The sequence below is a fragment of the Rhinopithecus bieti genome, unplaced genomic scaffold (assembly GCF_001698545.2).
Source record: "Rhinopithecus bieti isolate Rb0 unplaced genomic scaffold, ASM169854v2 scaffold_36315, whole genome shotgun sequence".
Taxonomy (NCBI): Eukaryota; Metazoa; Chordata; class Mammalia; order Primates; family Cercopithecidae; genus Rhinopithecus; species Rhinopithecus bieti.
This window is the reverse complement of record NW_016815814.1, coordinates 1,669,766-1,697,325: the sequence shown is the minus strand read 5'-3', so window position 1 is coordinate 1,697,325 and position 27,560 is coordinate 1,669,766. Positions and strand designations below refer to the sequence as shown.

The following is a 27,560-nucleotide window of genomic DNA, read 5'->3' as shown; positions in this document are numbered from 1 at the left end:
CAATGCCAAAGAACCCTTATGACATGTGAGTGGGTCGACCTAGCTTCTGTTGATTCATTAAAGCCAAATACATCAAAACCCTCCCTACCTCAGGCTGAGATCACTTGCAAACTTTATCCTGAGCATCTGGAGAGCTTGCGACATGGTCCTTAGAGCAGGAAGAATTTAAAAGAAGATAACTTTGGGGGAATGCTAGTTGTTTTCTGACCATTTTGGATGCTTGATCCATTAGGTGAGGAAGAGGAGAGCTTAGAGTTGAAGTAGATGGTGGGAGTTTGGACATTTTCTTTTAATGAAAACTGTAGCCTTTTATAACAGAAGCAACCATTCTGGTTTTTCAAGCATTTCCAAAAACCATTTTCTCAAGAAAGAGTGCTCATAATGTATCATCTTTACTGAACGGCCACCCACTTCCTCAAATGCAAGGAAGCAGACAGTTAAACACACACACACACACACAACCGAGAGGCAGCAGTTGTTTATCACGACCTCAACTCAGTGAGGCCTGAGATTCTTTCGAAAAGGAGCTTTGCTTCCCATGACGCAGAGGGAAGTGTCAATTGGGATATTTCTGGTACAACTGAAAGCAAGAAAAGCAGGGTGCCAGCCCCTGTGGGACTGAGGGTGGAGGCTGGGGGAGTTTGGGTGCCATCCTCCAGTGACAGATGGATGGACCTTTCATCTAAAAGAAAGGAGGAGACACGTTGGCAAATCAATCTCAACCCTAAGATTGCTTGTGAAGCAATCGTAAGGAGGAACAAAAACAGACACAAAAACAGAGGGAAAGAGCGAAAAGACAAGAAGGGCGCAAACTGTGACAGACTCACCGCTTCACTAACTACTCACTTAAACTGGAAGCAAAATGTCCCTAAAATTGCCAAGGAACTGGGATTTCAACCTGAAAGTGGAGGCTGCGAAAATAGGTATGGTTGGTGTCTTTTCTTTGTTGCCTCTGTGATTCTTACGTATACTCGAGCACCATTTGCATGTTGGTCTGCAGGGAGCATAGTCTACTTAAAAATGGATCTCGCGGCAAATCTGAGTTTGAGGGACCATTTGCATTTAAGTTGGCATGCCAGGTCCAAGTTCTAAAATGCTGGGAGGGGGTTCTCTTTCATTTGGACAAAACAGTGGGATGGAACTCCTTGGTGTACGGGATCTAGGGTACTTCAGATGATTTAAGGCTACAGATTACACACAAAACTGTGAGTTTTTAGCATATTCCATTTCCTTCCTGTTTGGAAACTCATCCATATTTCGAATGGTTCTGAACAGGAGCACAAAGACTAGAGTCTTTTGAGGTGCTCAATCTGTAAGTAAATTCAATGGGTGTTCTGTTTTGTGAGCCCAGGAGTCAAGGTGTATTATTTGTAGCAAAAGTAGACAACAAAACAAGACAGGAACATAAAAAAGTACTAAAGTATAATAAAGACCTTACATAATAAAGATATAATTAAAGGAACAGAATGGGAGGGAATTCTTAGATGAGTTGGAAAACAGATGTATTTATTATTATTTTAAGGGAGACTGGCATATTTTCTGAGATAGTCTGTCCTTTAATCCTTACCCTGTCCTTCTAATGATGATAGTGATACATTAAGTTTAATCTATATATTCGTTATAAAGTTCTTTATATTGATTTCTTCTATTGCTAAATTGGTCACAGTAATTCACGGCAGAGCAATTGGGCTGAAAACTAGTGCCTACATTTATGTATCTCGGCCATATATGAGATAACTTCCTTGATATTAGACATAGATAAGTATTAAGGTGTTTCTAACAGCTTGGAAGAATTTTGCTTGAGCAAGTTTTAGATTTGAACCTCTAAAGGGGTTAAGTGTGCTGCTAAAATAAGTGCTCCATTGAAAAGTCACAAGCGGAACATTAATGATGTAGGTCTGAGAAAGGATTTGAAAGAAAACAGTAATCAGAGAAGCCATTTATCTTGATAACCAGGGGAGATTAGCGTTCCCTAATCAAGCTATGAATGATTGTATGCTGAGGTCAGTTCAGAGAAAAGATAGTGTTCGTACCTCTTACATAAGCAAGAGATTTTCCTCCTATCATTGATACAAATGTACTTGGCTAATGCTCAATCTATGTCATACAAATTATACGGTTCTGTTCCTTTGAAAGTGTCCTGCTTCTACATAAATAAGGTCATTCTGCCCTCTCTCCACCTGTGTTTGAACACAGGTTATTAGGGTCTTACACTCCTTTGGTTTAAAAAATGAGAAAGTTCAGACAATTAATAGTTAAATGATTTTTTTTTCACAGATATAGGAAATTACCACACTACAGCTCAAGACTGCATATACTCAGGTCTGGGATTTGATTGAGCGAATTTCATGATTTTTACCAATGTTTCTTAAAGCATGGTCCCATAGATAACCTATATCAGACTCACATCAAGTGCTGGCTAAAAATGCAGATTTCTTGGCACCATCCTTACAAAATCAGAATCTCCGGAGGAAGGCCCAGGATCCTGCATTTCAACAAGCACCCCCCACTTTCATCCTCACCCAAGGAAGAACTCCTGCTGTAGATACTGTGGTCTGTGTTCACTAGCCCCAGCAGACAGTTATCAGCCATTTAGTACAGAGCACAGTGCTTGGACTTAACTGGACACACAATAAATATTTGTTGGCTGAATGAATGTTTCAGCCAACAAAAACAAGGAGATGATGTTATTTAGTATTACTTAATGAAAAAATAATAATAAAGACATAATGAAATAAAGAGGAGCCCTTGTCATTACCCATGCTATCTACAAGTTTGTTACCCTGAAGGACTGGGCTATAGTAGGATGCATTTATAAGTGTCACATGAACTAGCATTCAGACCATAAGCTGAGTCCTCTGATGGGGAGAGCCCCGACTCAGTCATAGGACTTCCAATCCCCTCTCCAGCATCCTGTGTCCAGGTGTAACTATAGGAACTGGCTTACCAATATATCAAAGAAACTTACCTCTATTGGGAAGACCTGTGGAACTGGGAGTTATTTCAGGAAAGCTGACAATCTGTGGTTTTAATGTTTTCTCAACCTAGATACGATTAACATTTTGGATTGGATAGTTTTTTGTTGTGGGGCCTGTCCTGTGGATTATAGGATGTTTAGCAGAATCCTTGGCCTCTACCTACTAGGAGATGGTAACACCCCCCTACCACTACCAGTTGTGACAAATAAAACTGTCTTTACATATAGCCAAGTGTTCCTTGGGGATGAGGGTGAGGGTAATATCTTCTCTAATTGAGAACTCCTGAAGTAGATGATCACCAAAAGGGTGGAATATAAGGTCACCTGGGACTAGAACACAAATATTAACTCATGATTCACTCTGTAGCTCAATTTTTTGGAGGCTGTTATTGAGACTGTCCTCAGGGAGCCAGGCCATAGTTTAGGAAGGACACTAGAACAGGCACTTGGCGAAATAGCAAGACACTGCCCCAGAATGTGACCCAGGAAAGGGGCCCCAGCTTTTTTTGATGAGCTATGCTTCCAGTTTCCGCAGAATCTTGTGAGCTGGAGTGAAAGTGAAAGTCTCTGAGAGCGAGGGGAGGGACTCTCCGCTGTACTTCCATCGCAGAGCTGAAGAGGGTCTTGCTGGATGGCAGACTCACCTGAGTCCACTACCGTGAGTCTGACAGATTTTCATGCAGTGATGAAAAAAAGTCACAGACCTTCCTGCACCTGACCTATTGATCCTGGTGGGAATAGGGGTTGGAAGAAAAAGGAAAATGCAGAGCAAAACAGTCTTGACTTGAGGTGGAGCCAAGAGCACACACTTCTTCCTTTGATCCTTTATCATCTTCAGTTTTAGAATTATGACAGTTTTTCACTGCCTTCACGCAGTTACTCAAATATTTTGCTTGTTAATTTATGTGCCTTTTTAACTGAATTGTCATCACTGGAGGACAGGTCCAGACTTTCTGGACTTCCAGTCTCAGGTTACAGGGCTTTCTTGAAAGAGTTACATGGCTTCCCAATATGACCAGGTCAGTCTACTTGAGCACATTTTATGCCTTATTTGAACACTGAAATGCTGGATCCCCAGGCTGGAGAATCCTGAAACTATATAGCACATGGTGAATTGATTTGTGCTTGTTTGATGTTCAGCTTTCTGAACATCAGAAAGTGGTGAGAGCTTTCTTTACAATTCATTACCAAACTTACCATATGCTAACCAGACCAACCTGGGTTATGGACTGAATGTGGTCTGTTTGCTGTGCCCAAAGTCTTTGCTTTCCATGAGTAGCCCCCAATCCCTGATTGATAAAGGTCCCCACACATGCAAGTAGAGTCACTGCTACAAATACAAACAATTAGCTGGGTGTGGTGGCGGGCACCTGTAATCCCAGCTACTTGGGAGGCTGAGGCAGGAGAATTGCTTGAACCCAGGAGGCGGAGGTTGTAGTGAGCCACAATCATGCCACTGCAATCCATCTTGGGCGACAGAGCAAGACTCTGTCTCAAGAAAAAAAAAAAAAAAAAGAATATGAACACGGCCTTCATTAGACACTGAACAGTTACACAAGGGAGCGGTTCCTTCCGGGGCCCACTCTGTTTTTATGCAGAGGTTACATTGCTATTGGTTGTTCAAGTAAAAATGTCTGTCCATATGTTGCTGTTGACTTAACATTTAGGCATAAATTAAATTCTCTCCACGAAGTGCATGCTTCCTGCTGTCCAGGCCAACAGCCTTCTGGCCATTTGAAGAAAATGGGCTGATGTCACCTCTGGGCCTTCTGCAGCAGCAGCAGAGTGGGGACCAACCTAAGTGGTGATGGGAAGGTAGGGCCTGGTTTTATACCCACTCATGCACAAAATTCCCTCTGTACATGCCAGATGAGATCAACTTAGATTCTGTACTTTGTCTGAGACTGTGCACTTGGATTGGCAAAGACTAGCTCGGTGGTTCTTGGTGCCTATGTGTCTGAAACTAGGCCAGGGTTAAGATGCCCAATGGCCCTGGCATGGGTGTACATCACTATAAGTCACTTCATTAATGGTAGTGCTGCCATGTCCCTGTCTCACACCTCACAGTTATGAAGCATCTTCATATAGCAACCAATGGGAGAACTCTATGGGGACTCCAGCAGCTGGAATGTGGTCCTTTTGAGTAAGGCCCACTGTGGAGGTGTTGGAAAGATGCTCGGACCAACTGAGAGAAATAAGTTGATGAAAATGGTCCTATCACACACAAGGCAGCTTGAGGAAAGAATCTTGCATGAAGGTGCACCCAGGTCAAGTGGTCTGAACTTGTGTTAAGATACAAGAGATGGGAGGGAGGAAAGAGTAGAAGCAAAGTCCCACTTGTGGCCACAGCAAATGAGACCAAATAGTACCTGGAAGAGCATGACGGAGAGCCACAGCGAGGCACAGGCAGATTGTGGGGATTCTGTCACAGAGGATGGCATGGAAATTTTGTAGAGTCCCCAGACAGGAACTGAGATATGAAAGTTACAAAGAGAGAAAATAATTGACATTTCTTGTGTTAGGCTTTACTCATCATCCTTTTCTCTTTGAAAGCTTGTTTAAAACCAAAAGTCACTTTGCAAAGAAAAAAAAAAAGATACCCATAGGCCTGCCAGATCTAGAATATAACTTTGTCTTCTTTGAGGGACTGCAGTGCTTCCTCATTTCTAGTAAGACAGGAGTGCAACTTACTGTGTTCTCTTTGTCTTGGCTGCCAGGAAGCTGAGCTAAATATGAAATATGAAGAGAGTCCTGCAGGGCATACTGTTCAGTGGGGGCAGAGACAACTGCAAAGCGGTGAGAGAGGTGCTGTGATGAGAACAACTATGGGAGCCCCAGATAGTGCCTAAGAGGAATTCTGACCCCACACCCCTGTTCCCATCACTACCATTCACCTTCCTTAAGATCTAGGTGCATATGTTCTTGAGGGCGCCCCAGACTTGCTGTCTTTCTCACAGTGATTTTCCTGCACATTGTGCCTGCTTTTTTGGAGAAGCAGAAGGCTTTATAGTATGTACAGAACCTCTGCATGAAGGAATTAAACGGAGAGTCTTTATGATCTGGCCCTGCTTACCTGCCCATCTCTCTCTTGTCACCTTCCCTTCCCCTGCTGCATACCGGAGACTTCAGCCATGTCCTCCCTTCTGCAGCTTCCAGCTCTTTCTCATCTGCCTGGAGCCCTCTGTCCATCTGGGTCTCCCTTACCACCACCCAGTTCCTACCCATGCTTTGGTCGCAGTGTAAACATCTCGTCCACGGGGAGTCTCTAGTTCTTCTGATCACCGAAAAGAGAGCATAATAATCCTTTCCCAGGACATTTAAACAGAGAAGTTTACAGCTGTCAATACTATGGACTTCCTTTGAGATAAGAGCCATGAACATTTCTGAACATGGAGATATGAGTCAACCCCACAACTAACTGATCCTTTGGCTTTTGAACAAAATGAGTTGTTCTTAATAAGGTATGTAACACCAGCACTCTAGGCCCTCACTGGGGAGAATAACCTCAAATTGCCCAAAGAAAGGGGCTAAATTGTCCATTGACTCTTCCTGATAAAATTGTGAAAGAAAGGAGGACATATGATATAGGAAAGTGTGCATGAGCTTGGGACTCTGCTTTAAACAGCAGTGAATCTGGGGGAAGTTGCTTAGCTTCTACAAATGAGACTAGTAACACATATGCCGAGAGGAAGAAAATATTTCATGCATATGACATATGTTAGGTGCTCAGCAAACATCTGTTTCCTTTCTTTATAGACAGTCTCATTTCCAACCTCCGATCAGACTAGAAGCTGTACTTGGATTACATTATCTTGCTATGCTCACAGAATAGGGTTCACTGAGTTGTCTTTTAATGTTAGATCCTCAGTTTATAGCTTTCCTGCAAGTAATGATTTCATGAAACCTGCTCCTAATTGTACTGGAAACATGAGAAGGAAGAATGGACAATGCCAGCGGCTTCTATGTATAACTCTATGTGAGAAAGTTGCTTGGGAATTCAGTGCTCAGAAAATAACTTTGTCTTCTTTGAGGGACTACAGTGCTTCCTCCTTTCTAGTAAGACAGGAGTGCAACTTGCTGTGTTCTCCTCTTTGTCTTGGCTGCCAGGAAACTCAGTCACAACTTCTAATGCCCATTTGATTAGCATACTTTTAGTCTTTGTCTTTGATCAGAGTTTATGTGTTCATTACAAATAATTGCCATACTTTAAAATTTTATTATTTAAAATACAGATGGGGGAGTCTCACTATGTTGCCCAGGCTGGTCTCGAACTCCTGGGCCCAAGCAGTCCTCTTGCCTCAGCCTCCCAAAGTACTGGGATTACAGACATGAGCCACCACGCTCAGCTTCAGATTTTATACTTTTTAGTAGTGACTGAGCATTGCAATATCTAAGAAGGGTTCAAGGAATATTAAAATGTTAAAAGTTATTTCTTTTAGTTCATAAAGTAAAACACAATCCCATAACCACTCATATTCTTTCCCTAGAGTTACATAAAATTATGGAATCTTCAGTACATTCAGACCAGTCATTTCATTTTGTTCCCTCATTGATTTACTCATCATAAAACATGTATTTGCTCACCTGTATGTGATAGGTACTTAAGCAGCATTGCCCTGCTGTGCATCTCATGCTGTGAGCACCCCTTACCACCTCTCCACCTTTCTGAAAGTGATGCTCAACTTTGCTACCACCATCTATTCTCCTTAAGCTGTGACTAACTAAGGTGACAGCTGATGCACTGTCTCCTTTCCACACCATACTACCCATCCACCCCCAAAACATGCACACATGGATCTCAGCTCTGGATGGGGCTGGCCATACCCCACTGCTGGAATTTTGGCCTATGGTGTCTGAACCATTTGCTTCCTTGTTGGTTTGGAGTTTCAAAGTGAAAGAGGAAGCAGTACGATATAGAGTTCCTGAGTCTGATGTGAATACTTTTTAATATTTTAAAATAATTTTATAAAGTTTACAAAAAGAATTTTCTGGCAAAGTGTAAACTAACCATAATGGAATGAGCCAGCTATCACACAGTGGTTAAAAAGCTGACTTTGGGGCCAGATTGTCTGAATTTGAATCCCAGTATCATCAGTCAGTCACTGTGTGACGTTGGTCCTCAGGTTTTCCAACTGTAAAATGAGTGCAATCCTAGTGCTAACTCATGCAGTTATCGTGAGAATAAGAGAAGATGATCTATGTCAAACTTTAGCATAAGAGCTGGTATCTAGTAAGTGCATTATAAACACTAGTAATTACCATTTTATCATTATTGTAATGGACATCAGCTATAATGGAGATCTGATACCAACGCCTTTGAATCAAGTCATTGGTGAAAACCACAGCCAGCGGTGCCAGCGTTTTGTTTGTCTTGGTTAAGTTTAGTTCTTCATTCTTTTCTTTAGACATACGGGCTTTACAACGTCTGCAGATACCTCCTTTCCTGCCCAGTGTCTGTTCCTGGCTCACAGCACGCATGCTGATCTGCAGTTGACTGGTCATGTTCTGTTTCTTACACTTTATGCTTCCAAATGCCGTATATTCACTTCCTTCTCAATTTGCATGACTTGTGTCAATTTTGTCTGCATGGCTATTCTTGTTTTCTTCCTATTTGCTTTGTTTTGTTTGTCTGTTTTTGCCAGTTCTTTTCCAAATCAGTAAAATGCCTGAGTTGTGACTTTCTAATAAAGATAATGATAGCTTCTGGTAAGTTTCCTGCAGAATGCCTGCTGTAGAAATGTCATTGTCTCTGTGCTATGACAGGAGCAGTTCCTCAAACTTCCCTTGCTTTGGGTAGGCAAAGTGACTCTAGGTTGTTTGCTGTGTGGAAGACCCTCCTCCATGACTTAGTGCTTCCTCCTCCAGAGCTGTCGACCATCTCCTACTGTCATATGTATCTCTGGCCACTGAAGTGAGGTTGGAAGTTGTTAGTTTGGACTTCAGGGGCTCAGTGTTTAACTGCTTGTGATCACTTACATGTGGGTTACAGCAGTGGCAGAGCAGTTTTTCCTATTAGCTGTAAGAGGCCTGTACCTGTCCTACCAGTCTCTTTCAGATCATTATTTGTAGATATAATTGTGGGGGGAAGAGCAGGACCTTCAAAATAAGGCTCCCGTCTTTCTTGTCCTCAATTCTGCTGATGCTGCCCAAGGATTCTTGTGCATGCGTTCTTCCCCTTTGACTGTCGTTCTGATTCCATGCACCTGGTCATTCAGAAGCCAGAAATCTACTTTACTAGTGGGTGAGGAATTTTCTTATGCAGACAACTCAGAGTAAAGACGATAGCAGATATAGAGTTGTCACCTCCAGTCCATTCTCAGCCCAGCCCTTGTGCTCTGTCCTGAGACCAACCTGTTTGATCTTGATTTTGACACTGATCTTCTTCCTCTGAGCGGTCTGCATTCTCCTTCCCAGGTAGAGTGACAGCTGGCCTGATTTGTCTGGGACTCAGACTGTTCCTGGGACATGGAACTCAGTGTGAAAACCAGGAAAGTAATCCTAGAATCAGCTCTCCAGGCCCAGGGAAACAAAGTAATTGTGATAGGTGCTCTGTATGTGTCTTGAATTGAATTTCCTGAGAAGCCACACAATTTATGGCAAAAATTGATTTAGGAGAAAATATCTTTAAACCTGGAGTCATTCTTCTTTCTTTTTAGTTCGCATGGTTAGAAGTCCTTCCAAATTCATTTTTCAGCCTCCTTGAAACTGTCATGCTAGCTTCCTCCATCTGTTTTGTTTTGTTTTGTTTTGTTTTGTTTTGTTTTGTTTTGTTTTGTTTTGAGACGGAGTCTCGCTCTGTCGCCCAGGCTGGAGTGCAGCAGCCAGATCTCAGCTCACTGCAAGCTCCGTCTCCCGGGTTCACGCCATTCTCCTGCCTCAGCCCGAGTAGCGGGGACTACAGGCGCCCGCCACCTCGCCCGGCTAGTTTTTTGTGTTTTTAGTAGAGACGGGGTTTCATCATGTTAGCCAGGATGGTCTCGATCTCCTGACCTCGTGATCCGCCTGTCTCGGCCTCCCAAAGTGCTGGGATTACAGGCTTGAGCCACCGCACCCGACCTCCCTCCATCTGTTTTTATGAAATCTGTTAGTCTTGCTCACATTTTCTCCAGAAAGATCGAGAGCCACATCTGTCAGTGTATTGCAAGGTAATTCTTTCTAGAATCACACAAAAATTCCTACCCTTGTGGGTCCTATGTCGGGCCCCTAAGTTTGCTATTCTGCTTTCTGGATTTTGTTTTTTTCCAACTCTACCCCTCCCTCCCCATGACCATGGCCAGCACCCAGCTCCTCCTGGGAAGGCTTTCTGAATTACCCAGGTATAATCAGTCCCTCTCCCTGCTGTAAGACTGTACCTTTTGCTCATTTTTCTTCTATTCTGATTGACACATATTTATTGGACACTTACTATGTGCTGGACACTTTAATAGGTTCAGAATGTAAGAAGAAGGAAAAGATTAAGATTCTGACAGTCTCATTAGAGACACTCTGAGGAAGCGGGGCTGTCCCACTAAAGGGAATTAGACATATGCAGCGTGACTGTGACTGTGACATTTAAAAAACTGACACAGGGTTTGTTCTGTAACAAAAGCTTGGCCGGGCGCGGTGGCTCAAGCCTGTAATCCCAGCACTTTGGGAGGCCGAGACGGGCGGATCATAAGGTCAGGAGATCGAGACCATCCTGGCTAATACGGTGAAACCCCGTCTCTACTAAAAAATACAAAAAACTAGCCGGGCGACGAGGCGGGCGCCTGTAGTCCCAGCTACTCGGGAGGCTGAGACAGGAGAATGGCGTGAACCCAGGAGGCGGAGCTTGCAGTGAGCTGAGATCCGGCCACTGCACTCCAGCCTGGGCAGCAGAGCAAGACTCCGTCTCAAAAAAAAAAAAAAAAAAAAAAAAAAAAAAAAAGCTTTTCTTGCCCCACTTGAGCCATAGCCTCTAGATATCTACAAGGGGCAAGCTATTACATGTTCATTCAAGTCTATATGCTCTTTCCAAAAAGCCACAAATCAAGCTTCTAATCCCACGTTGTTATTCTGGTTTAGAGCCAGTAGAGAGTGCCCGCAGACAATGCAGTTGCATTTCCACCAATAAATGTGGTCTATTTTCATTATTTCTCCCCAGAAAACCCTCGATTTAACCAGTTTTCTGGCCAGCATGAAATTATCCCAGTCTCATTCTTTTGTGGCCTGAAATGCCCAGCATGGTAATGAAAGTGATTGATAATGTAGTCAACTTTGTGTCTTCACAGATAAAAAGTAAGATTCCAGATAAAAATCATTTCCTGAAAGAAAAACAAAAAAGGACACTTGACTTAACCACGAAGCCATACCTGAGTGTAGGAGGCAGTCTTTGAGAATGAGGCCTCCAAAGGCAGATGAGCCTGGGTTTGATTTCCAGCTCAGCCTTTTCTTACTTCTTTTGACTGTGGGCAAGTCACTTCAATGTCTCCGTGTCTCAGTTTTCTCATCTGAAAAATGGGGCTGGTAGTTCCACCTCCTTTGCAGAGTTGTTAGATAATACTTCCTCCAACCAGCTCAGCCACTCATAGTCATAAATAAACCACGTCACCCCTGTAATTGTACCACCTCTGAAATCTCACTTTCAGACTTCCCACTCTGTGCCCACCACATCCTATGTGCCCAGCTCACCCACTCCAGCAGTTAGTTCTCTGACATTACCTCAGTGAGCCACCATTCCACTGGTCCCATTTTTTCACTATCAGTCACCACATTAGGTCCTCCTTACCACAGATTCATAACTAGCATTAAATCTACTACTGAACATGCAGCCTTAAATTATCTGGCCATTTCTCCTCATCATAACCCCAACCCTATTTAAACCCAATAATCCACCTTCTCAGTGCCTGTACCTGGACAGCTGAACATCATGGGAGAAAATCACCCCTGAGCTGCCTGGATTCACTTTGAATTTATGACCAGTCGTCTGAGGTGGGCACTCGACACAGCCAGACCAACTTACTACACCTACTGTCTTAGTCCACTAGTGTTGCTGTAACTAAATGCCTGAGACTGGATAATTTATACAGAACAGACATGTATTTATCACAGTTCTGGAGGCTGGCAAGTCCAAGATCAAGGTGCTTTCAAGAGCAGTGTCTGGTGAAGGCTCATTCCTTGTAGATGATGCTGTCTTGGTGGTCTCACATGGTAGAAAGGGATGGAAGGGCAAAAGGGAGGAGTGCTGTGACCTCACATGAGGGAAGGGCAGAAGAGGGTGAACGCACTCCCTCAAGCCCTTTTGTGAGGATCCTAATGCCATCCATCAGGGCAGAGCTGCCATGACCTAATCACCTCCCAAAGGCCACACCTATTACTACTGTTGCATTGGAGATGAAGTTTCATCACGAATTTTGGAGGAGACGCCATCATTTAAACTATAGCACATACCTAGTAAATTCACTTTCATTTTCCCCAAAACGTTTATGCCTACTTTTAAATTTTCCCCTCAAGGTCTTAACACTTCCTTCTGCCGTCACTCTCACTGATAACATTCATAGAGAAAAATATGTACAACTAAGTGAGAATTACTCAATTTTCCTACCACGAAAAGCTTTCATCTACCCACATCTTCATCTCCAGTATAGCCCATAGGCCTGGACAACAGGGGCCTCCATTGGAGACATGTATTTTAGAGGGTCCTGCTCTTTTCTTGCTCCATCTGTACTCCTTCCTCCCCACAGTGCAAGGAGTCTGGTTAAGGGGACATGCCCACCTAGACCCTGAGCCCTGCCTGCCTTCTAGACCCTCTGAGATTGTGAAATTCCCTATGCAGATGGCCAGGAGCTGCAATAATGTTTTCCTAGGTCCTCCCACTGGTTTTTCCGCAGACGGATGATTGCAGCGAGGCCCAGAACAAAGTTCGGATGTCTGGGCTGGGGTGTCCACATCCATGTGTGTGAGGCCCCTGACTGTGAAAAATGGAGCTGGAGATGGAGGGAGAAGGGGCACAGGTTTAAAGACAGGGACCTCCCCAGGGCCAGACGTGGTGACGCACGCCTGTAATCCTAGCACTTTGGGAGGCCAAGGCAGGCAGATCACCTGAGATTGGGAGTTCGAGACCAGACTGAGCAACACAGAGAAACCCCGTCTCTACTAAAAATACAAAAAATTACCTGGACATGGTGATGCAGGCCTGTAATCCCAGCTACTCGGGAGGCTGAGGCAGGAGAATTGCTTGAACCTGGGAGGCAGAGGTTGTGGTGAGCTGAGATTGGGCCACTGTACTCCAACCTGGGCAACAACAAAAAAACTCCATCTCAAAAAAAGAAAAAAAAAGAGACAGGTACCCCCATGTAGACGTCTTCTTGACACAGGCTTTCAAATATAAGTGATAGATCTGATTCCTTCTTACTCAGCAGTCAGCCCAGTTAAGCACTGGTGCATGTTACTCCACTAGGAAGGTTCCAATTCAAAGTCCCTAATAATCCACACCTTGCTAAGCCAAGAGTGAATCCTCTGTCCTCGTCTTATTCAACTGTCCTGCAGCATTTGACAGTCAGGCATTTTCTCCTTGAAAAAAAATTTTTAGACTTCGTTGACACCGTGCCCTCTGGCTTTTCCTTACCTCATTAGTTATTCTTTCTGAGTCTGCTTTCATGAAGTCTTCTTCTCTACCAGATCTCTTAACAATGAAGTGTCCCAAGCAGGACTGGCCACATCATTCGTGGAGCCTAGTACAAAATGAAAGCGTGGATCCCTTGATCAAAAAGTATCAAGAATTTCAAGATAGTGACAGCAAAGCATTAAACCATGCACAGGGACCATCTAAGCATGGAGCCCTTTATGACTGTACAGGTTTTCTGTGAAACTGGCCCCAGTCCCAGGGCTCAGTCCACCTGTCCTCTTATCCAACCTTAAAACCTTTAAAGCTCTTTCCATGGCTTTAAATCCTACCCTAACTTTCATACATTAGCTCCAACTTCTTTTCTGGATTCTGGATGGCCCCACATCTCCACCTGAATATCTCACAGGCTTCGGTCCCCCAGTGTGTCCCGCACAGAATTCTGAATCATCCCTCTTCCCACCCCTCCACACCCAGTTCACCTGCCCTTTGCAAAAGGCTCTACTATTCACCGAGTTGCTCAGGCTAAAAACCTAGAGTCATCTTCCATTCATGTTTTCCCCTTCCACTCCAGATCTAATCCACCAGAAAAGACTTTTGGATTCACCACCAATTTATGTCCTTAATCTGACTATTTCCATTATCTCCAATGCTGTAAACACCACCATTTCTTGCCTAGTCTAGGAAATAGTTAGCTGACTTGGCTTCCTGCCTCCACTCTTGTCCTGGACCATGTATTTTCTGCATGGTGGCCAGACTCGACATCTTTTAAAAGTGGAAATCAAATATGTCAGTTCCTCATTAAAATTTTCAGTATACTTAGGATTAAATTCAAACTCATGATCCCTGCCCATGGGATCAGACCCCTGCCTCTCTCTGTCCACCCACCTTTAGTCCTCTGCTCCTCCCACACTGTGTCCCAGCCACACTCTCCTTCTGTTAACAGTTTTCTGAACACCCAGTGCTCATAGACACCATCTCAAGGCCTGTCTGCTGTTCTCCCTGAAATGTGCTTCCCAGATCTTACCATGGCCTTTCCTCCACTCCATCCAGTTTTAGTTCAAACATTATCTCTTCAAAGACATCTTTCCTGACCCTAGCATCTAGTATAATTAGCTATAATTAGCCCCTGCAACTCCAATCTCTCTTTATCCCATTACCTTACATTTTTTCTTTATACTGTTATTTGTGCCTGAAACAATCTCATTCCTTTGCATGTTTGCACTAGATCAGAAGCTTCTGAAGGCAAGGCTTTGCCTGTTCCATGCACTTTTAGATCATCACTGCCAAGGACGGTTTCCAGCACATTACAGGTATCAAAGAGATTTTTGTGGAATAGCCTGTCTGTGGCCTGTTAACTTTTCTCCAGCCCAGTGAAATTAAGTAAGTTAAAATGAGTCCGAAGCATTTGTTTTTTCCTGTCCTTATTAGTGATTGAACAACAGTTTGGTCCAGAGAGATATTTCTGACTTTTTTATGGAGAGGGAAGTGGGGCTTTCGGTTTCTGAAGCTAATTTGGAACAGCATGTGGGTAACTGAGCATTTAGCTATCCCCGAGGGTGGTCAGGGCTTAAGTCATTAAGGCTTAGACTGCTGAACAGAGCTACAAGGGGTATGTCTTGCTCCTATAATCAAAGTCTTCTTGATGACTGAAACTCAAGTGTGGGCAAAGAAATCCTTCAGACTCAGTGGCCCCAGGAAAAGCAGCCCTACTCAGGAATCCAAACACAAAAGTTAAACCTCAGTTTTGTAGTGTGGGCAGGTAGGTTAAGTGGGTAACTGTGATTAGAGGTGAGGATGGGCAAAGGAGAGGAAGAAAGAAAGACAGAGAAGCTTAGAGAGAAAGGGAGAGACACCAGCATACGGGGTGAGGGAGAGGCAGATGGAAGGAAGAAGGAGGAGGAACAAGCGGAAGATGGTGTGGGTGGAAAAGAGGACCAATTGCATTGGGCCCTATGCTTAGAAGGGCTCCATGCTGAATCTGATGTTTTGTTGTGACCATCCTAAAATTCTTAATGATTTTTGAATAAGGGGCTCTACATTTTCATTTTGCGCTGGGTTCTGCAAAGTACGTAGCTGACTGACATTCTGCCACCTTGTTTCCCAGGAACTAGGTCACCTTTGAGCCATCCCGTGGCCTCATGACTTCCCCCTACCCCAACTGACCGCACCGTCAGTCCTGTCCACCTCCTACCTGGATTTCACATTCATCCACTTCTCTTATCTCCCTTTCAAGCCCAGATTCCACTGTAAGCCTCTTAACCATTTCCTATCTTGCAGTTTTCATGGCCTTTAATTTCTTCTCTGTGAGCACCCCAGTGCTTGTGAGTGTCAATAGTTTTGTTGATCAGAGCAGTCACCCGGGGGCTAAAGGGAATCATGCAAAGGTAGCCTGAGTGCTTCAGCTGAACATTCTCAACTCCTCCACTAAGTTAGTGGTTACCAAATGTGGCTGTCCTGGGGAGGTTTTAAAAACTTCTTCAGACCCAGGTTCCACTCCAGAGACACTGATTTAAGTAACAAGGGCTGTGGTCTAGGTATTTGAACTTTTCTAAGCTCCCAAGTGACTGGATATGCAGCAAAGTTTGTGATCTGCTGCCGTTAGTGTTGCTAAGACCCAGAGAAACAGCACAATGGCAACACATTCACAAAATGTTTGCAGTTGTGTTACTTTATTGTAGTGGTTTTGAGTTTTGCAAAATTTTCTTTCCTAAAAATATACATTAAAACATTATTTAATATTCCAGAGTTCAGCTTTGATTAAAGTAACAGTCCACGAGGTAAAAGTAATGTGTTAGGGGGTTACTGAAACCAAAGGTGAAAGCTTTTTGCTTATAATGTGAGTAGTGGGGAGGAGGCGCTAGTAATAGTTATTAATGCTGCTTGTCAACAGGCCCATGGAAAATAGAACAATACATCCTTTCTCTCCCAGCAAGTCCAGCTGACATTTATTTCACCCGCTTTAAGCCTGAATTACCTATGGACTATCTTAGAAGGACTTGTTTTTGGAATGACATTGCAGACTCCAAAAATTGTGTACCACTTCTGACTGTTTCAGGTCTTTCACTTGCACACAGTGTCTCATTCCATCCTAAGAGGGGTTAAAGGATGCTCCTCCTCACGCTGAGCCAGGGAGGGTGCAAGACTTGCCCACTCATCCAGCCCATGGGGGGTGCTAGACTAATCCCAGGAAGTCTTCTCACTCCCCACCCAAACCTATTGTTGGTCCACCAGCAACTTTGGATGGAAACCAGAGGAGAATAGGAAGGGCCAGGAAAAATTCAGGCATGTAAAAAAGGAACCAATTTTAAGGGTGGAAAGCTAAGGTGGAGATACATGGCATGTATAAATACAACTAAAGAGCCATGGACATTTGCCACATTTTAGAGGACAGTAAGACTCTTACTATCCTCCATTTAGTAGTAGATTTCCTCCCTTTCTCACACCTGCCCTTGCCATTTTCCCTTTCTGTTCCAAACGACTTCAGAATGGCTTACAAGTACACCAAGCTAACATATGTATCAGGTTTATATTCAGTGTCTTTCCCTTTGTGTCCATGGATTGGCTTTAGTAAGCCCATAACCCTCTAGAAATTGTATGAAAAATTATATGCATATAGGCAGATTCTCAAAGAGGCCTGTAATCTCACAAAGATTAAAACCATTGTTTTATGTTTCCAAGTACAGAAAAGCTCCTTATTAAGTAATCCTGTAATAATTAGTCTTCCTGGTCTGGACCAATCCAAGAGCGACAACTAACCGGGAAATTCCTAGAATGGCCCGCTGAACGCTGGTCCTGGCCCGCCACAGGCCCTCATCCTGTTCATTGCGAGGTGTAAACTAACGCTGCGAGTGGCCACTAGATGGCGGCAAACTCAGCCAAGTTTGGGATGGGCGTCGGTTGGCGCTACCCACTGGCAAGCAGTGCAGGTTCCTGGCAGCCATTTCATTAGCTTCAAAATGACGCGACCATGAATAGTTGATTGAATTTTAGACCCCACGTAAAATCCTTTTGGACCCCACTTATTGTGCTGGGGCAGGGATTTACTGTTCTTTGAATTCACTTGGTCTTTAAAGTGCAGAGGGCAGGCAGCAAAATTACCCTCCACGTCCTGACGTCTCTAAGGGAATAAAGTTTGGGACTGCTATAAATAAAGAAAACTTGTTAAAGTTCATGAAATCAGCTATGGAAATTGTGAAACATAAGTCATGATTCCATTTGTTCTACAGAAGTGTAAAAAATGAAATCTGTTCTTCAAGATAGAAAAAAAGAGAAATATGAATTCCATTTAAAGGAGACACCTGCCATTTCTGTTTCCAAGTTCCCCTGGGGACCACAGCCTTTTATGTGATAGTAGGTTTCCAGAGGAGCAGTGGCATTATTGGTACCTTACAGATAAATGTAATTGGCCTCTTTAGGGCTGTTTTCCCAACTCCACCTCTCTAAGGGCTCCTGACCCAGTCTCCAAGGATGGCTACTGGCTTGAATTTTGGCTTGAACACTCCCCCTTGGACATAGCCAACTAGAGCAGAATGAACAGCTGCCTCAAGCTGTGTCTTTCTCATTTCCCCTCAGTCTGAGGTTCACAGAGAATGGGCATTTGTAAGTGAGTCCTGGAAATCAGAGGGTACTAAGAGGAAGTCCTTTGAACTCTGTTGAGAACTCAAAACCTGCAAAATCTGCCTTGATTTCTACTCTTCCTGCGCCATGATTTCCAACCCCCCAAATTTCCATAGATTTTGTGAAATAATATACTATGCTTTAAAAATTACAGACACATAAATATTATATGCATAGTATATATACAAAGAGATACATACATACATACATACATACATATATACATATATAGATATCAGGGTTTCCCAACCTCATCACTATTTTGATCCAGATAATTCTTTATTGTTGGGGGCCATCCTATGCGTTGTAGGGTAGTCCCTGGACTTTACCCAATTGATGATAGTATCAATCCTCCCAGATATGAAAACCAAAAATACCTCCAGACATAGCCAAATGTCCACTTGGGGTGGATGGGTGGGTGATAAAACCACCGCCCAGTTGAGAACTATTGGCTATCTATCTTTCTATTTATCTGTATCTAGATTAAACCAACTTGACTTGGCATCTGTTTCTTGCAACCAAGATATTAACTAAGACAATGGGAAAATAAAGACCTAGAGAAATTATGTGAAATGCTCATATAGTAGCACAGCAAGTTACTGTATGGCAGAATCAAGACTAGATCCCAGAGCGCCTGAACATTAGTGGACTTGCTGCTACTTTCCACAAGAGAACTCCTGTGCAGGGTCTTTAACCACACCAACTTGCCCAGCATCTTGCTTTCCTTTATATCAAAACCCAGTACTACTTGAATTATGGAAGGAAAACACTACTGGCTACATTTTCTTATTTGTTCAGGACACCAAAATAAATAATGTGGGTGGGGATCATGGTAGGGCTTTCTTCACAGGAAGTTGAAGCAGTGTGGGCTTGTTGGCATCACATGGCTTTCCCTAGCACCTGCGAAAAGAGCAAGCTAAATGAAGGGGTGCTATCAGTCCACTCTGAAATGTTACTCCCTGATCGCTGGGGTAGATTTAGCTTGATGTTGCTCTTGAATGTAGTCTTTCCCACATTCCCATGTTTTTTCAGGTTACTTACCTCAACAAGTCACTATAGAATAGTAAACATCACTTTATTTTTTTCATTCAGAACTTGCATTATCTGTGGAAACATTTGAAGGTCAGGAGGAGGTGAGAATGTCAGCTCTGTATAACAAATGTGCAACAAATGTGAGCAAATGAAAACAATGTTTCTAAATTGTCATCCAGTAAAATGTATTCATTTTGATCTGCAATTAGATGGGTTTTGTTAAATACATACAGCCGCGATACAGCCGCGTAACAACCACCACAATCAAGAGTTCCATCACTGTAAAAAATTTCCTCCTCCCATCTATTTCTAATCAGCCCTCTCACCCAATCCAAACCTTGGACAGCCACTCATCTGTTACTTCCATGCTTTTGCTTTTTTCGAAATGTCATATCAATGAAACTATAATGTGTGCTTTTTGAAACCTGGTTGCTTTTATTCAACATAATGCATTTGAGATTCATCCATATTATTACTTGTATAGATAGTTTTGTCCTTTTTATTTTTGAGTGGTATTCTATTGTATGAATGTATCTATTCATCACTTGAAAGATATTGGGATTGTCTCTAATTTTTAGACATTATGAGTAAACTGCTGTAAATATTTGCTTATAAGTTTGTGTGAGCATAATGTTGTATCTCTTTTGGGTAAATACTGAGGAGTGCTACTGCTGGATCATATGATAGGTATATATTTAACTTTATGAGAAGCTACCAAATTGTTTCCCAAAGGGGGTGTGTCATTTTATGTTCCTACTGGCCACTTTTAGAAATTTCAGCTGTTTCTAATTCTCACTGATCCTTGATGTTGTTAGTTTTTAAAAATTTTATGTTAATTATTCTAATATATTTGTAGTAGTATCTCATTGTGATTTTAATTTACATTTTCTTAATGACTAATGCTGTTTGGCATCATTTCACTTGGTAAAGTCTCAGATCAAATATTTTGCTCATTAAAAGATTTTCTTTTTTTCTTATTGTTGAGTTTTGTCCTTTTTCAGACACATGATCTGCAAATATTTTCTCCCAACCTGCGGCTTGCTTTTCACTCTCTTAGGGCTTGCTTTTCATTATCTTAGTTTTAGTTTTGATGAAATCAAATATCACGTTTTTCTTTTACGGATTGTGCTTTTGGTGTCAAGAGTTGTTTTTGATAACCTCAATCCAGTATATTCTGTAAATATTGAATACATTTCATAAATATTATAGACTCTTTGAGTCTTTTGTTCAACTCCTGCCTGCAATGGTTTGCATGCATTTTCTTTTATTTTTTTCTCTCCAGCACTGCCCACAGGAACACACCCACACACTTAAGCATTATAAACACAGATTTCCTGTGTTACTCTGAACTCTCAACCCTCCTTTTCCAGGCCTCCTCCCAAAGATCATAAAAGCCACATTTTCCAAAATAGCTTTTATCACTCAGAGAAAAGTGCTGGAAGATTGTAATGACCAGTGCTATTTTTATGGCAGAACACTCCAAAATAAAAAAAAAAAAAAAATTCATACTGGATTCTCTTTTTCAAAATTATGCAAGTTATTTCAAAATGGCATTCTGAAAACTCACCCCCCGCCAATCCATCAATTCCAGGTATAACATAATAAATGCTATGTATTAGTTGAATTTAATGTTAAAGTCAATTAATCAGCTACATTTATCTATTTGTATTTTGAAACCTCTTTTCATATATTAAAAGGAACAGAAATTTTGCATGCTTTTCTTCAGTCTGAGTACAACTTCTACCTACCTCTCTTGGGTCTGATTTTAAGTAAGCTCGTTTCACAGTTGATACAGTAAGAAAATGCCAAGAAAGAGGAGTGGGGGTAATGGTTGAGTTAAAAGTTGAAAGAGGAAAATTTGATTCATTCTTGAGCACACAGAGCAACTCTCTTTCTTTAGTTTCTACAATTTTACATTAAGATATTTACTATTTCTTTTCTAAATGTGCCCTAAACCAGTTTATTATAAAATATGTTATTTTATGTTTGATGAATCTCTATTTGGTATATGCATTACATTTAATGAAATTACATCCTTAAAACATAGCCCATAGAGAATTATGTGAAGATGGCCGAATCCGTCTTCCTACCTAGACAACAATTACTCTTTCCAAGTCTGTCTGATGTATCTATTTTGGAACCCTGGTGTCTAATCAAAACTGGCAACTTCCAGAAGGAGGCTTGGACAGTGAGTTGTACTTAATTTCAGTGAGTTTCAGCTCTTAACACAATAGTGGCTACACATCCTCTACCCCTAGCCTAATGGCAGGCTTTCCAGATGTGCATACATTCCAGTAGCAGCTTGTGCTCAATGTGCAGGAGCCAGAATGGGAAAAATGAACCTTGTCCTACAAATAATAGGGATCTATGTTGTGATCACTGATTCCTGCCTCTGATAACAGAGGTACAGACAAAGAAATGGCAACACATGGTAACTTCCAGGGGATTTAAAAAGCATGTGCCTTTTCCCGTGTCTCCTTCATTTTCTCCTTTTCCCTTTTGGGAGCCAGACATTGAAGACTAAGACATTCAAAAGCAACCACATATATGGGGTAAGTTGGAAAGACATCGAACTTGCCCAGGGGAAGGTGCAGCCTCAGAAAAGACCTAAGAAGACTCCAAGTTTGCAGCTCAGGCTGATCCTTGGCAACCTACAACAATTATAACAAACAAACAAAATCCAGCAAATCCTTGAGGAAGGGAGACAATCTGATTTCCAGAGTTACCATATTGTTAGATTCAGATATCCAGTTTTTAGCAAAAAAATTATGAGGCGTAAAAAGAAACAAAAAAGTATGGCCCTCTCAAGGGGAAAACAAAGACCAACAGAAACTGTTCCTGACAAAGACCTGATGGCACATATACTAGACAAATACTTTTTAAAAAATCTTAAAGAAGCTTTAAAAACTGAAGGAAAATATGGAGAAAGTCAAGAAAATGATGTATACGTTAAATGAAAATATCAAAAAAGAGATAGAAAATATAAGAAAGAAACCAAAAAGAAATGCTGGAGCTGAAAAGCACAATAACTGAAATGAAAATTTTATTAGAGGGATTCAAAGGCAGATTTGAGCAGGCAGAAGAAAGAATCAACAAACTTGTAAATAGGACAGTGAAAATTATCAAGTATGAGAAATAGAAAGAAAAAAGATGTAAGAAAAGAGATCAGAGCCTAAGAGACATCTGGGGTACCATTAAGAGGACCAGCTTACTCATTGTGGTAGTCCTAAAAGGAAAAGAGAGAAGGGTACAGAGAGAGTATTTGAAGAAATAATGATGGAAAACTTCCCAAATTTGATGGAAGACATGAATATAAACATCCAAGAAGTTCAATGACAGCTGATGAACTGAAAGAGACCCACATCGAGACACATTATAATCAAACTATCAAAAGTCAAAGACAAAGAGGGAATTTTGAAAGCAGTGAAGGAAAACTGATTTGTCTCATACAAGGGATTTTAAATAAGATTATGAGCAAATTTATCATCAGAAACTTTGAAGGCCAGAAGGTAGTGATCTGATATATTTAAAGTGCTATTTTTTTGGCTGTCAACTAGAAATTTTATACTCAGAAAAAACATTCTCCAAAAGCGAGGGAGAAATTAAGACATTTTCAGATAAACAGAAGCTAAAGGAGTTTTTTACCTGTCTTTGCAGTAAATGCTAAAGGGAGTCCTTCCTGCAGGTTGATACACAAGGACACTAGACAATAAATTGATGCCATATGAAGGAAAAAAAACATCTCAGCAAAGGTAAATACATCTACAATTATAAAAGTCAGAATTACTATAATGATGGTATGTAACTCCACCTTTGGTTTTCTGCATGATTTAAGGGTCAAATCATTTTAAAAACAATTATTAGTCTAGAAGCTAGCATTATTGTCAGTCTGGTTTGTAATTTCACATTTTGTTTACTACACAATTGTGGAGACGTGAAAAATTATTAGTATATAAAGGTGTAATTTTGAGACATTTACAACTTAAAGGGGTGGGGTGCAGAGCTGTTAAAGGAGCAGAGTATTTGTATGTTATTAAAGTTAAGTTCATATAAATTTAAATTAGAATATCATCACTTTAGGATATTAAATGTAATCCCAATTGTAACCAAAAGAAAATAGCTAAATAATATATATGTACACACACACGAAGGAAGAAAGTTAAACCTTTCACTACAAAAAAATCAACTAAGACAAAAGAAGATAATAATACATAGAAATGGAGGACAAAAAAGCTGTAAGGTATATAGAAAATAGATAGCAAATTACAGAAGTAAGTTGCTCCTTGTCAGTAATTGCATTAAATGTAAATTAGACTAAGCTCACCATTAAAAAGACGAAGATTGGCAGAATGGATAAGAAAACAGCCCAACTATATGCTGTCTACAAGAGACTCACTTTAGACCCAAAGATACAAATAGATTGAAAGTGAAGATAGAAAAGGATATTTCATGCAAATAGTAACCAAAAGAGAATGAGTGACTATACTAATATCAAACAAAATGAACTTTAAATTTTAAAAATGCTACAAGAAACAAATAAAAACATTATACATTAATAGATTGCTCAGTATGGTGGGAAGATATAACAATAATAAACATTTACACATCTGATAACAGACCATAAAAATATATAAAGCAAGCATTGATAAATTTGAATGGAGAAACTGACAGTTCTATAATAATGTTGGAGACATCAATACTCCACTCCATTAATGAATAGAACAACCAGACAGAAGATAAGTGAAGCAATAGAGGACTTGAACAACACAATAAACCAACTAGATTTAAGAGACGTATACAGAACACTCCATCCAACAACAAAATATACATTCTTGTCAAGTGCATGTGAATATTTTCTAGGATAGACCATATATTAGTACACAGTTTAAGTCTCAATAGATTTTAAAAGGTAGGTATCATACAGAGTATCTTCTCCAGCCACAATGGGATAAAGTTAGAAATTAATAAGAGAAGGAGAACTAGAAAATTCTCAAAATTGTGGAAGTTAAACAATATACTATTAAACAAACAATAGATCAAGGAAGAAATCACAAGGATGGTTAGAAAATACTTAGAGGTGAATAAAAAAACACTGCATGTCAAAACTATGGAAAACAGAGAAAGCAGGAGTAAGAGGAAAATTGATAGATTTAAATACTTACATTAAAAAGAAGAAAGATCCCAAATCAACACTGAACTTCATAATTTAAGAAACTAGAAAAAGAAAGGAAAAACTAAACCCAAAGCTAGCAGAAGGAAGGAAACAATACAGATCAGAACATAGATAAATGAAATATAGAATATAAAATAATAGAGAAAGTTAAAACCAAAACTTGGCTCTTCAAAAGGTCAACAAAATTTACAAAGCTTTAGGTAGATAGATACTGAAAAAAAAAGAAGATTCAAATTACTAAATTCAGAAATGAAAATGAGAGTATTACCACCTATTCTACAGAAATAAAAAGAATTATAAAAGTACTATAAGCAATTGTACACCAATAAGTTTCATAACCTGGATTCAATAGAAAATTCTTAGAAACACAAAACCTATCAAGCCTAAGGTAAAAGAATAGTTTTAGTTTAGAAAAGAATAAAATCTGAATATACCTCTAACCATGGCAATTCAGTCAATAATAAAAAATCTCCTAATGAAGTAAAGACCTGATGTCTTCACTAGTGTGTTCTACCAAACATCTAAAGAAGAACTAATACCAGTCTCTTTGAAACTTCTCAAAAGAATTGAAAAACACAGGAAACTTCCTAACTCATTCTATATTACCTTGATATTAAAGCCAGACAACAACATTTCTAAAGAAGAACTAATACCAGTCTCTTTGAAACTTTTCAAAATAATTGAAAAACAAGGGAAACTTCCTAACTCATCCTACATTACCTTGATACTAAAGTCAGACAACATTACAAGAAAACTGCAGACCAATATCCCTTATAACATTGATGCAAGAATCCTCAACAAAATGCTGCAACAGAAAACTGACTGCAACTGCACATTTAAAGATTATACATCCAGACCAAATGGGATTTATTCTTGGAATGCAAGGGCAATCCAATACAGAAAAATCAATCAATTTCATTAACACATCTCATTAACAGAATGAAGGGGAAAAATATATGATCATCTCAAATGATAGTCATGTGTTTGACAAGATTCAACATTCTTTCATGATAAAAACAGTCAATAAACCAAGAATAGAAGGAATCTATCTCAATATAATAAAAGTCATTCTTAAATAACCCACAGTGAACATCATACTCAACGTTGAAAGACTCGAAGCTTTTACTCTGAGATCAGGAACAGGGCAAGGATGCCCACTTTTGCAACTTCTATGCAATGTAATACTTGAAGCCCTAGACAGAGCAACTAGGTAAGGGAGAGAAATAAAAAGCATCCACATTAGAAATGAAAAAGTACACTTACCTCTGTTTAGAAATAATATAATCTTATATGCAGAAAATCCTAAGGATTCGACCAAAAAACTGTTAGAGCTAACAAACCCAGCAAAGTAGCAGGATACAAAGTCAAAGCTCAAAAATCAGTTGCGCTTCCATACACTAACAGTGATCAATCTGAAAAGAAAATTAAGAGAACAGTTTCATTTACAATACCATCAAAAAGAATGAATTAATTACAAATTAACTTAACCAGGAGGTGAAATACTTGCACTACAAAACCGCAAAAACTACAAAATATTTCTGAAAGAAATTAAAGAAGAATAGAATAATGGGAAGACATCCCAGGCTCCCTAGGTTGGAAGACTTAATACTATCCAAACCAACCTACAGATTTAATGCAATTCCTATCAAAATCCCAATGATTTTTTTTGTAGAAACAGAAAAACTCATCCTAAAGTTCATATGGAATCTCAAGGGATCCTGAATAGCAAAAAAATTTTGAAAAAGAACATTGCTGGATAACTCACATTTCCTGATTTCAAAAATTATATGATTACTTACAAAACTTAGAGTAAACCAAAACAGTGTAGTAATGGCATAAAGACAGACACAGATGAATGGAATAGAATAGAGTGTCTAGAAATAAACCCTCACATATATGTGTATGGTCAAATGATTTTCAAGAAGGGTACCAAGATAATTTAATGGGGAAAATATTATCTTTTCAAAAATGGTGCTAGGAAAACTGGATATCCGCATGCAAAATAATAAAGTTAGGCCTATAACTCATATCATATACAAAAGTTAACTCAAAGTGGAGCCATGAACTAAATTTAAGACCTAAAACTGTAAAACTCTTAGAAGAAGACGTAGGGCAAAAACTTCACAACATTGAATTTGGCAATGATTTCTTGGCTTTAACACCAAAGGCACAGGTGACAGAAGAAAAAATAGTCAAATTAGACTTTCGAAAATTTAAAAAATTATGTATCAAAATATACTACAAACAGAGTAAAAAATCAACAGAATAGGAGAAAATATTTGCAAATCATATATCTAACAAAGGATTAATATCCAGAATATATAAGGAGCTCCCAAACTCTACAAAAAAAAAAACCTCACAAAAAAACTCAGTTCAAAAATGGGCAAAGGACTCGAATAGACGTTTCTCCAAAGAAGATATGCAAATGGACAATAAATAAAAGAATGCTATCAATATTAGTAATCATTAGGGAAATGCAACCCAAACTACAGTGAGATAGCAACTCACACCCATTATGATGGCTGCTATTAAAAAACTGAAAGATAACAAATGTTGGTAAGGATGTGGAGATATTGAAACCCTTTTGCACTGTTGGTGGAAATGTTAAATGTTACAGCTACTATGGAAAACAGTATGGCAGTTTCTCAAAAACTTAAATATAGAATTACTACCTGATCCCACAATTCCACATCTAAATATATACTCAAAGAATTGAAAACAGAGTCTTGAAGAGATATTTGTACATCACGTTCATAGCAGTATCATCTGTATTAACTAAAACATGGAGGCAACCTAGGTGTCCATTGACAAATGAATTGACAAACAAAATGTGGTATATACATTCAATAGAATATTATTCAGCCTTAAAAAGGAAGGACATTCTGCAATATGCTATGACATGGATGAATCTTGAGGACATTATGCTAAGTGAAATAAGCCGCTTCAAAAAAGACAAATACTGTATAATTCCACTTATATGAGGTGCTTAGAGTAGACAAATTCTTAGAGACAGAAAATAGAATGGTGGTTACCGGGGGATAGGGGAAGAAGGAAAAGGGAGTTAACTCTTTAATGGGTACAGAATTTCAGGTTTTCAAGATGAAAAGAGTTCTGAAAATGGATGGTGATGGTTGTGCAATAATGTGAATCTACTTAATACTACTGAACTGTACACT

General features: G+C 40.2%; 1 protein-coding gene across 1 annotated transcript in view; it reads left to right on the top strand.

Moving 5' to 3' along the window:
- Window positions 1–443: 443 nt before the first annotated feature.
- Window positions 444–27,560, top strand: part of ARHGAP25 (Rho GTPase activating protein 25) — a 115,873-nt gene continuing 88,756 nt past the window's right edge. Inside the window, exon 1 of the mRNA XM_017853789.1 lies at window positions 444–923. Within this exon, the coding sequence (XP_017709278.1) occupies window positions 863–923 (61 nt within the window). The 5' untranslated portion in view covers window positions 444–862. The remainder of the gene's footprint in view (window positions 924–27,560) is intronic.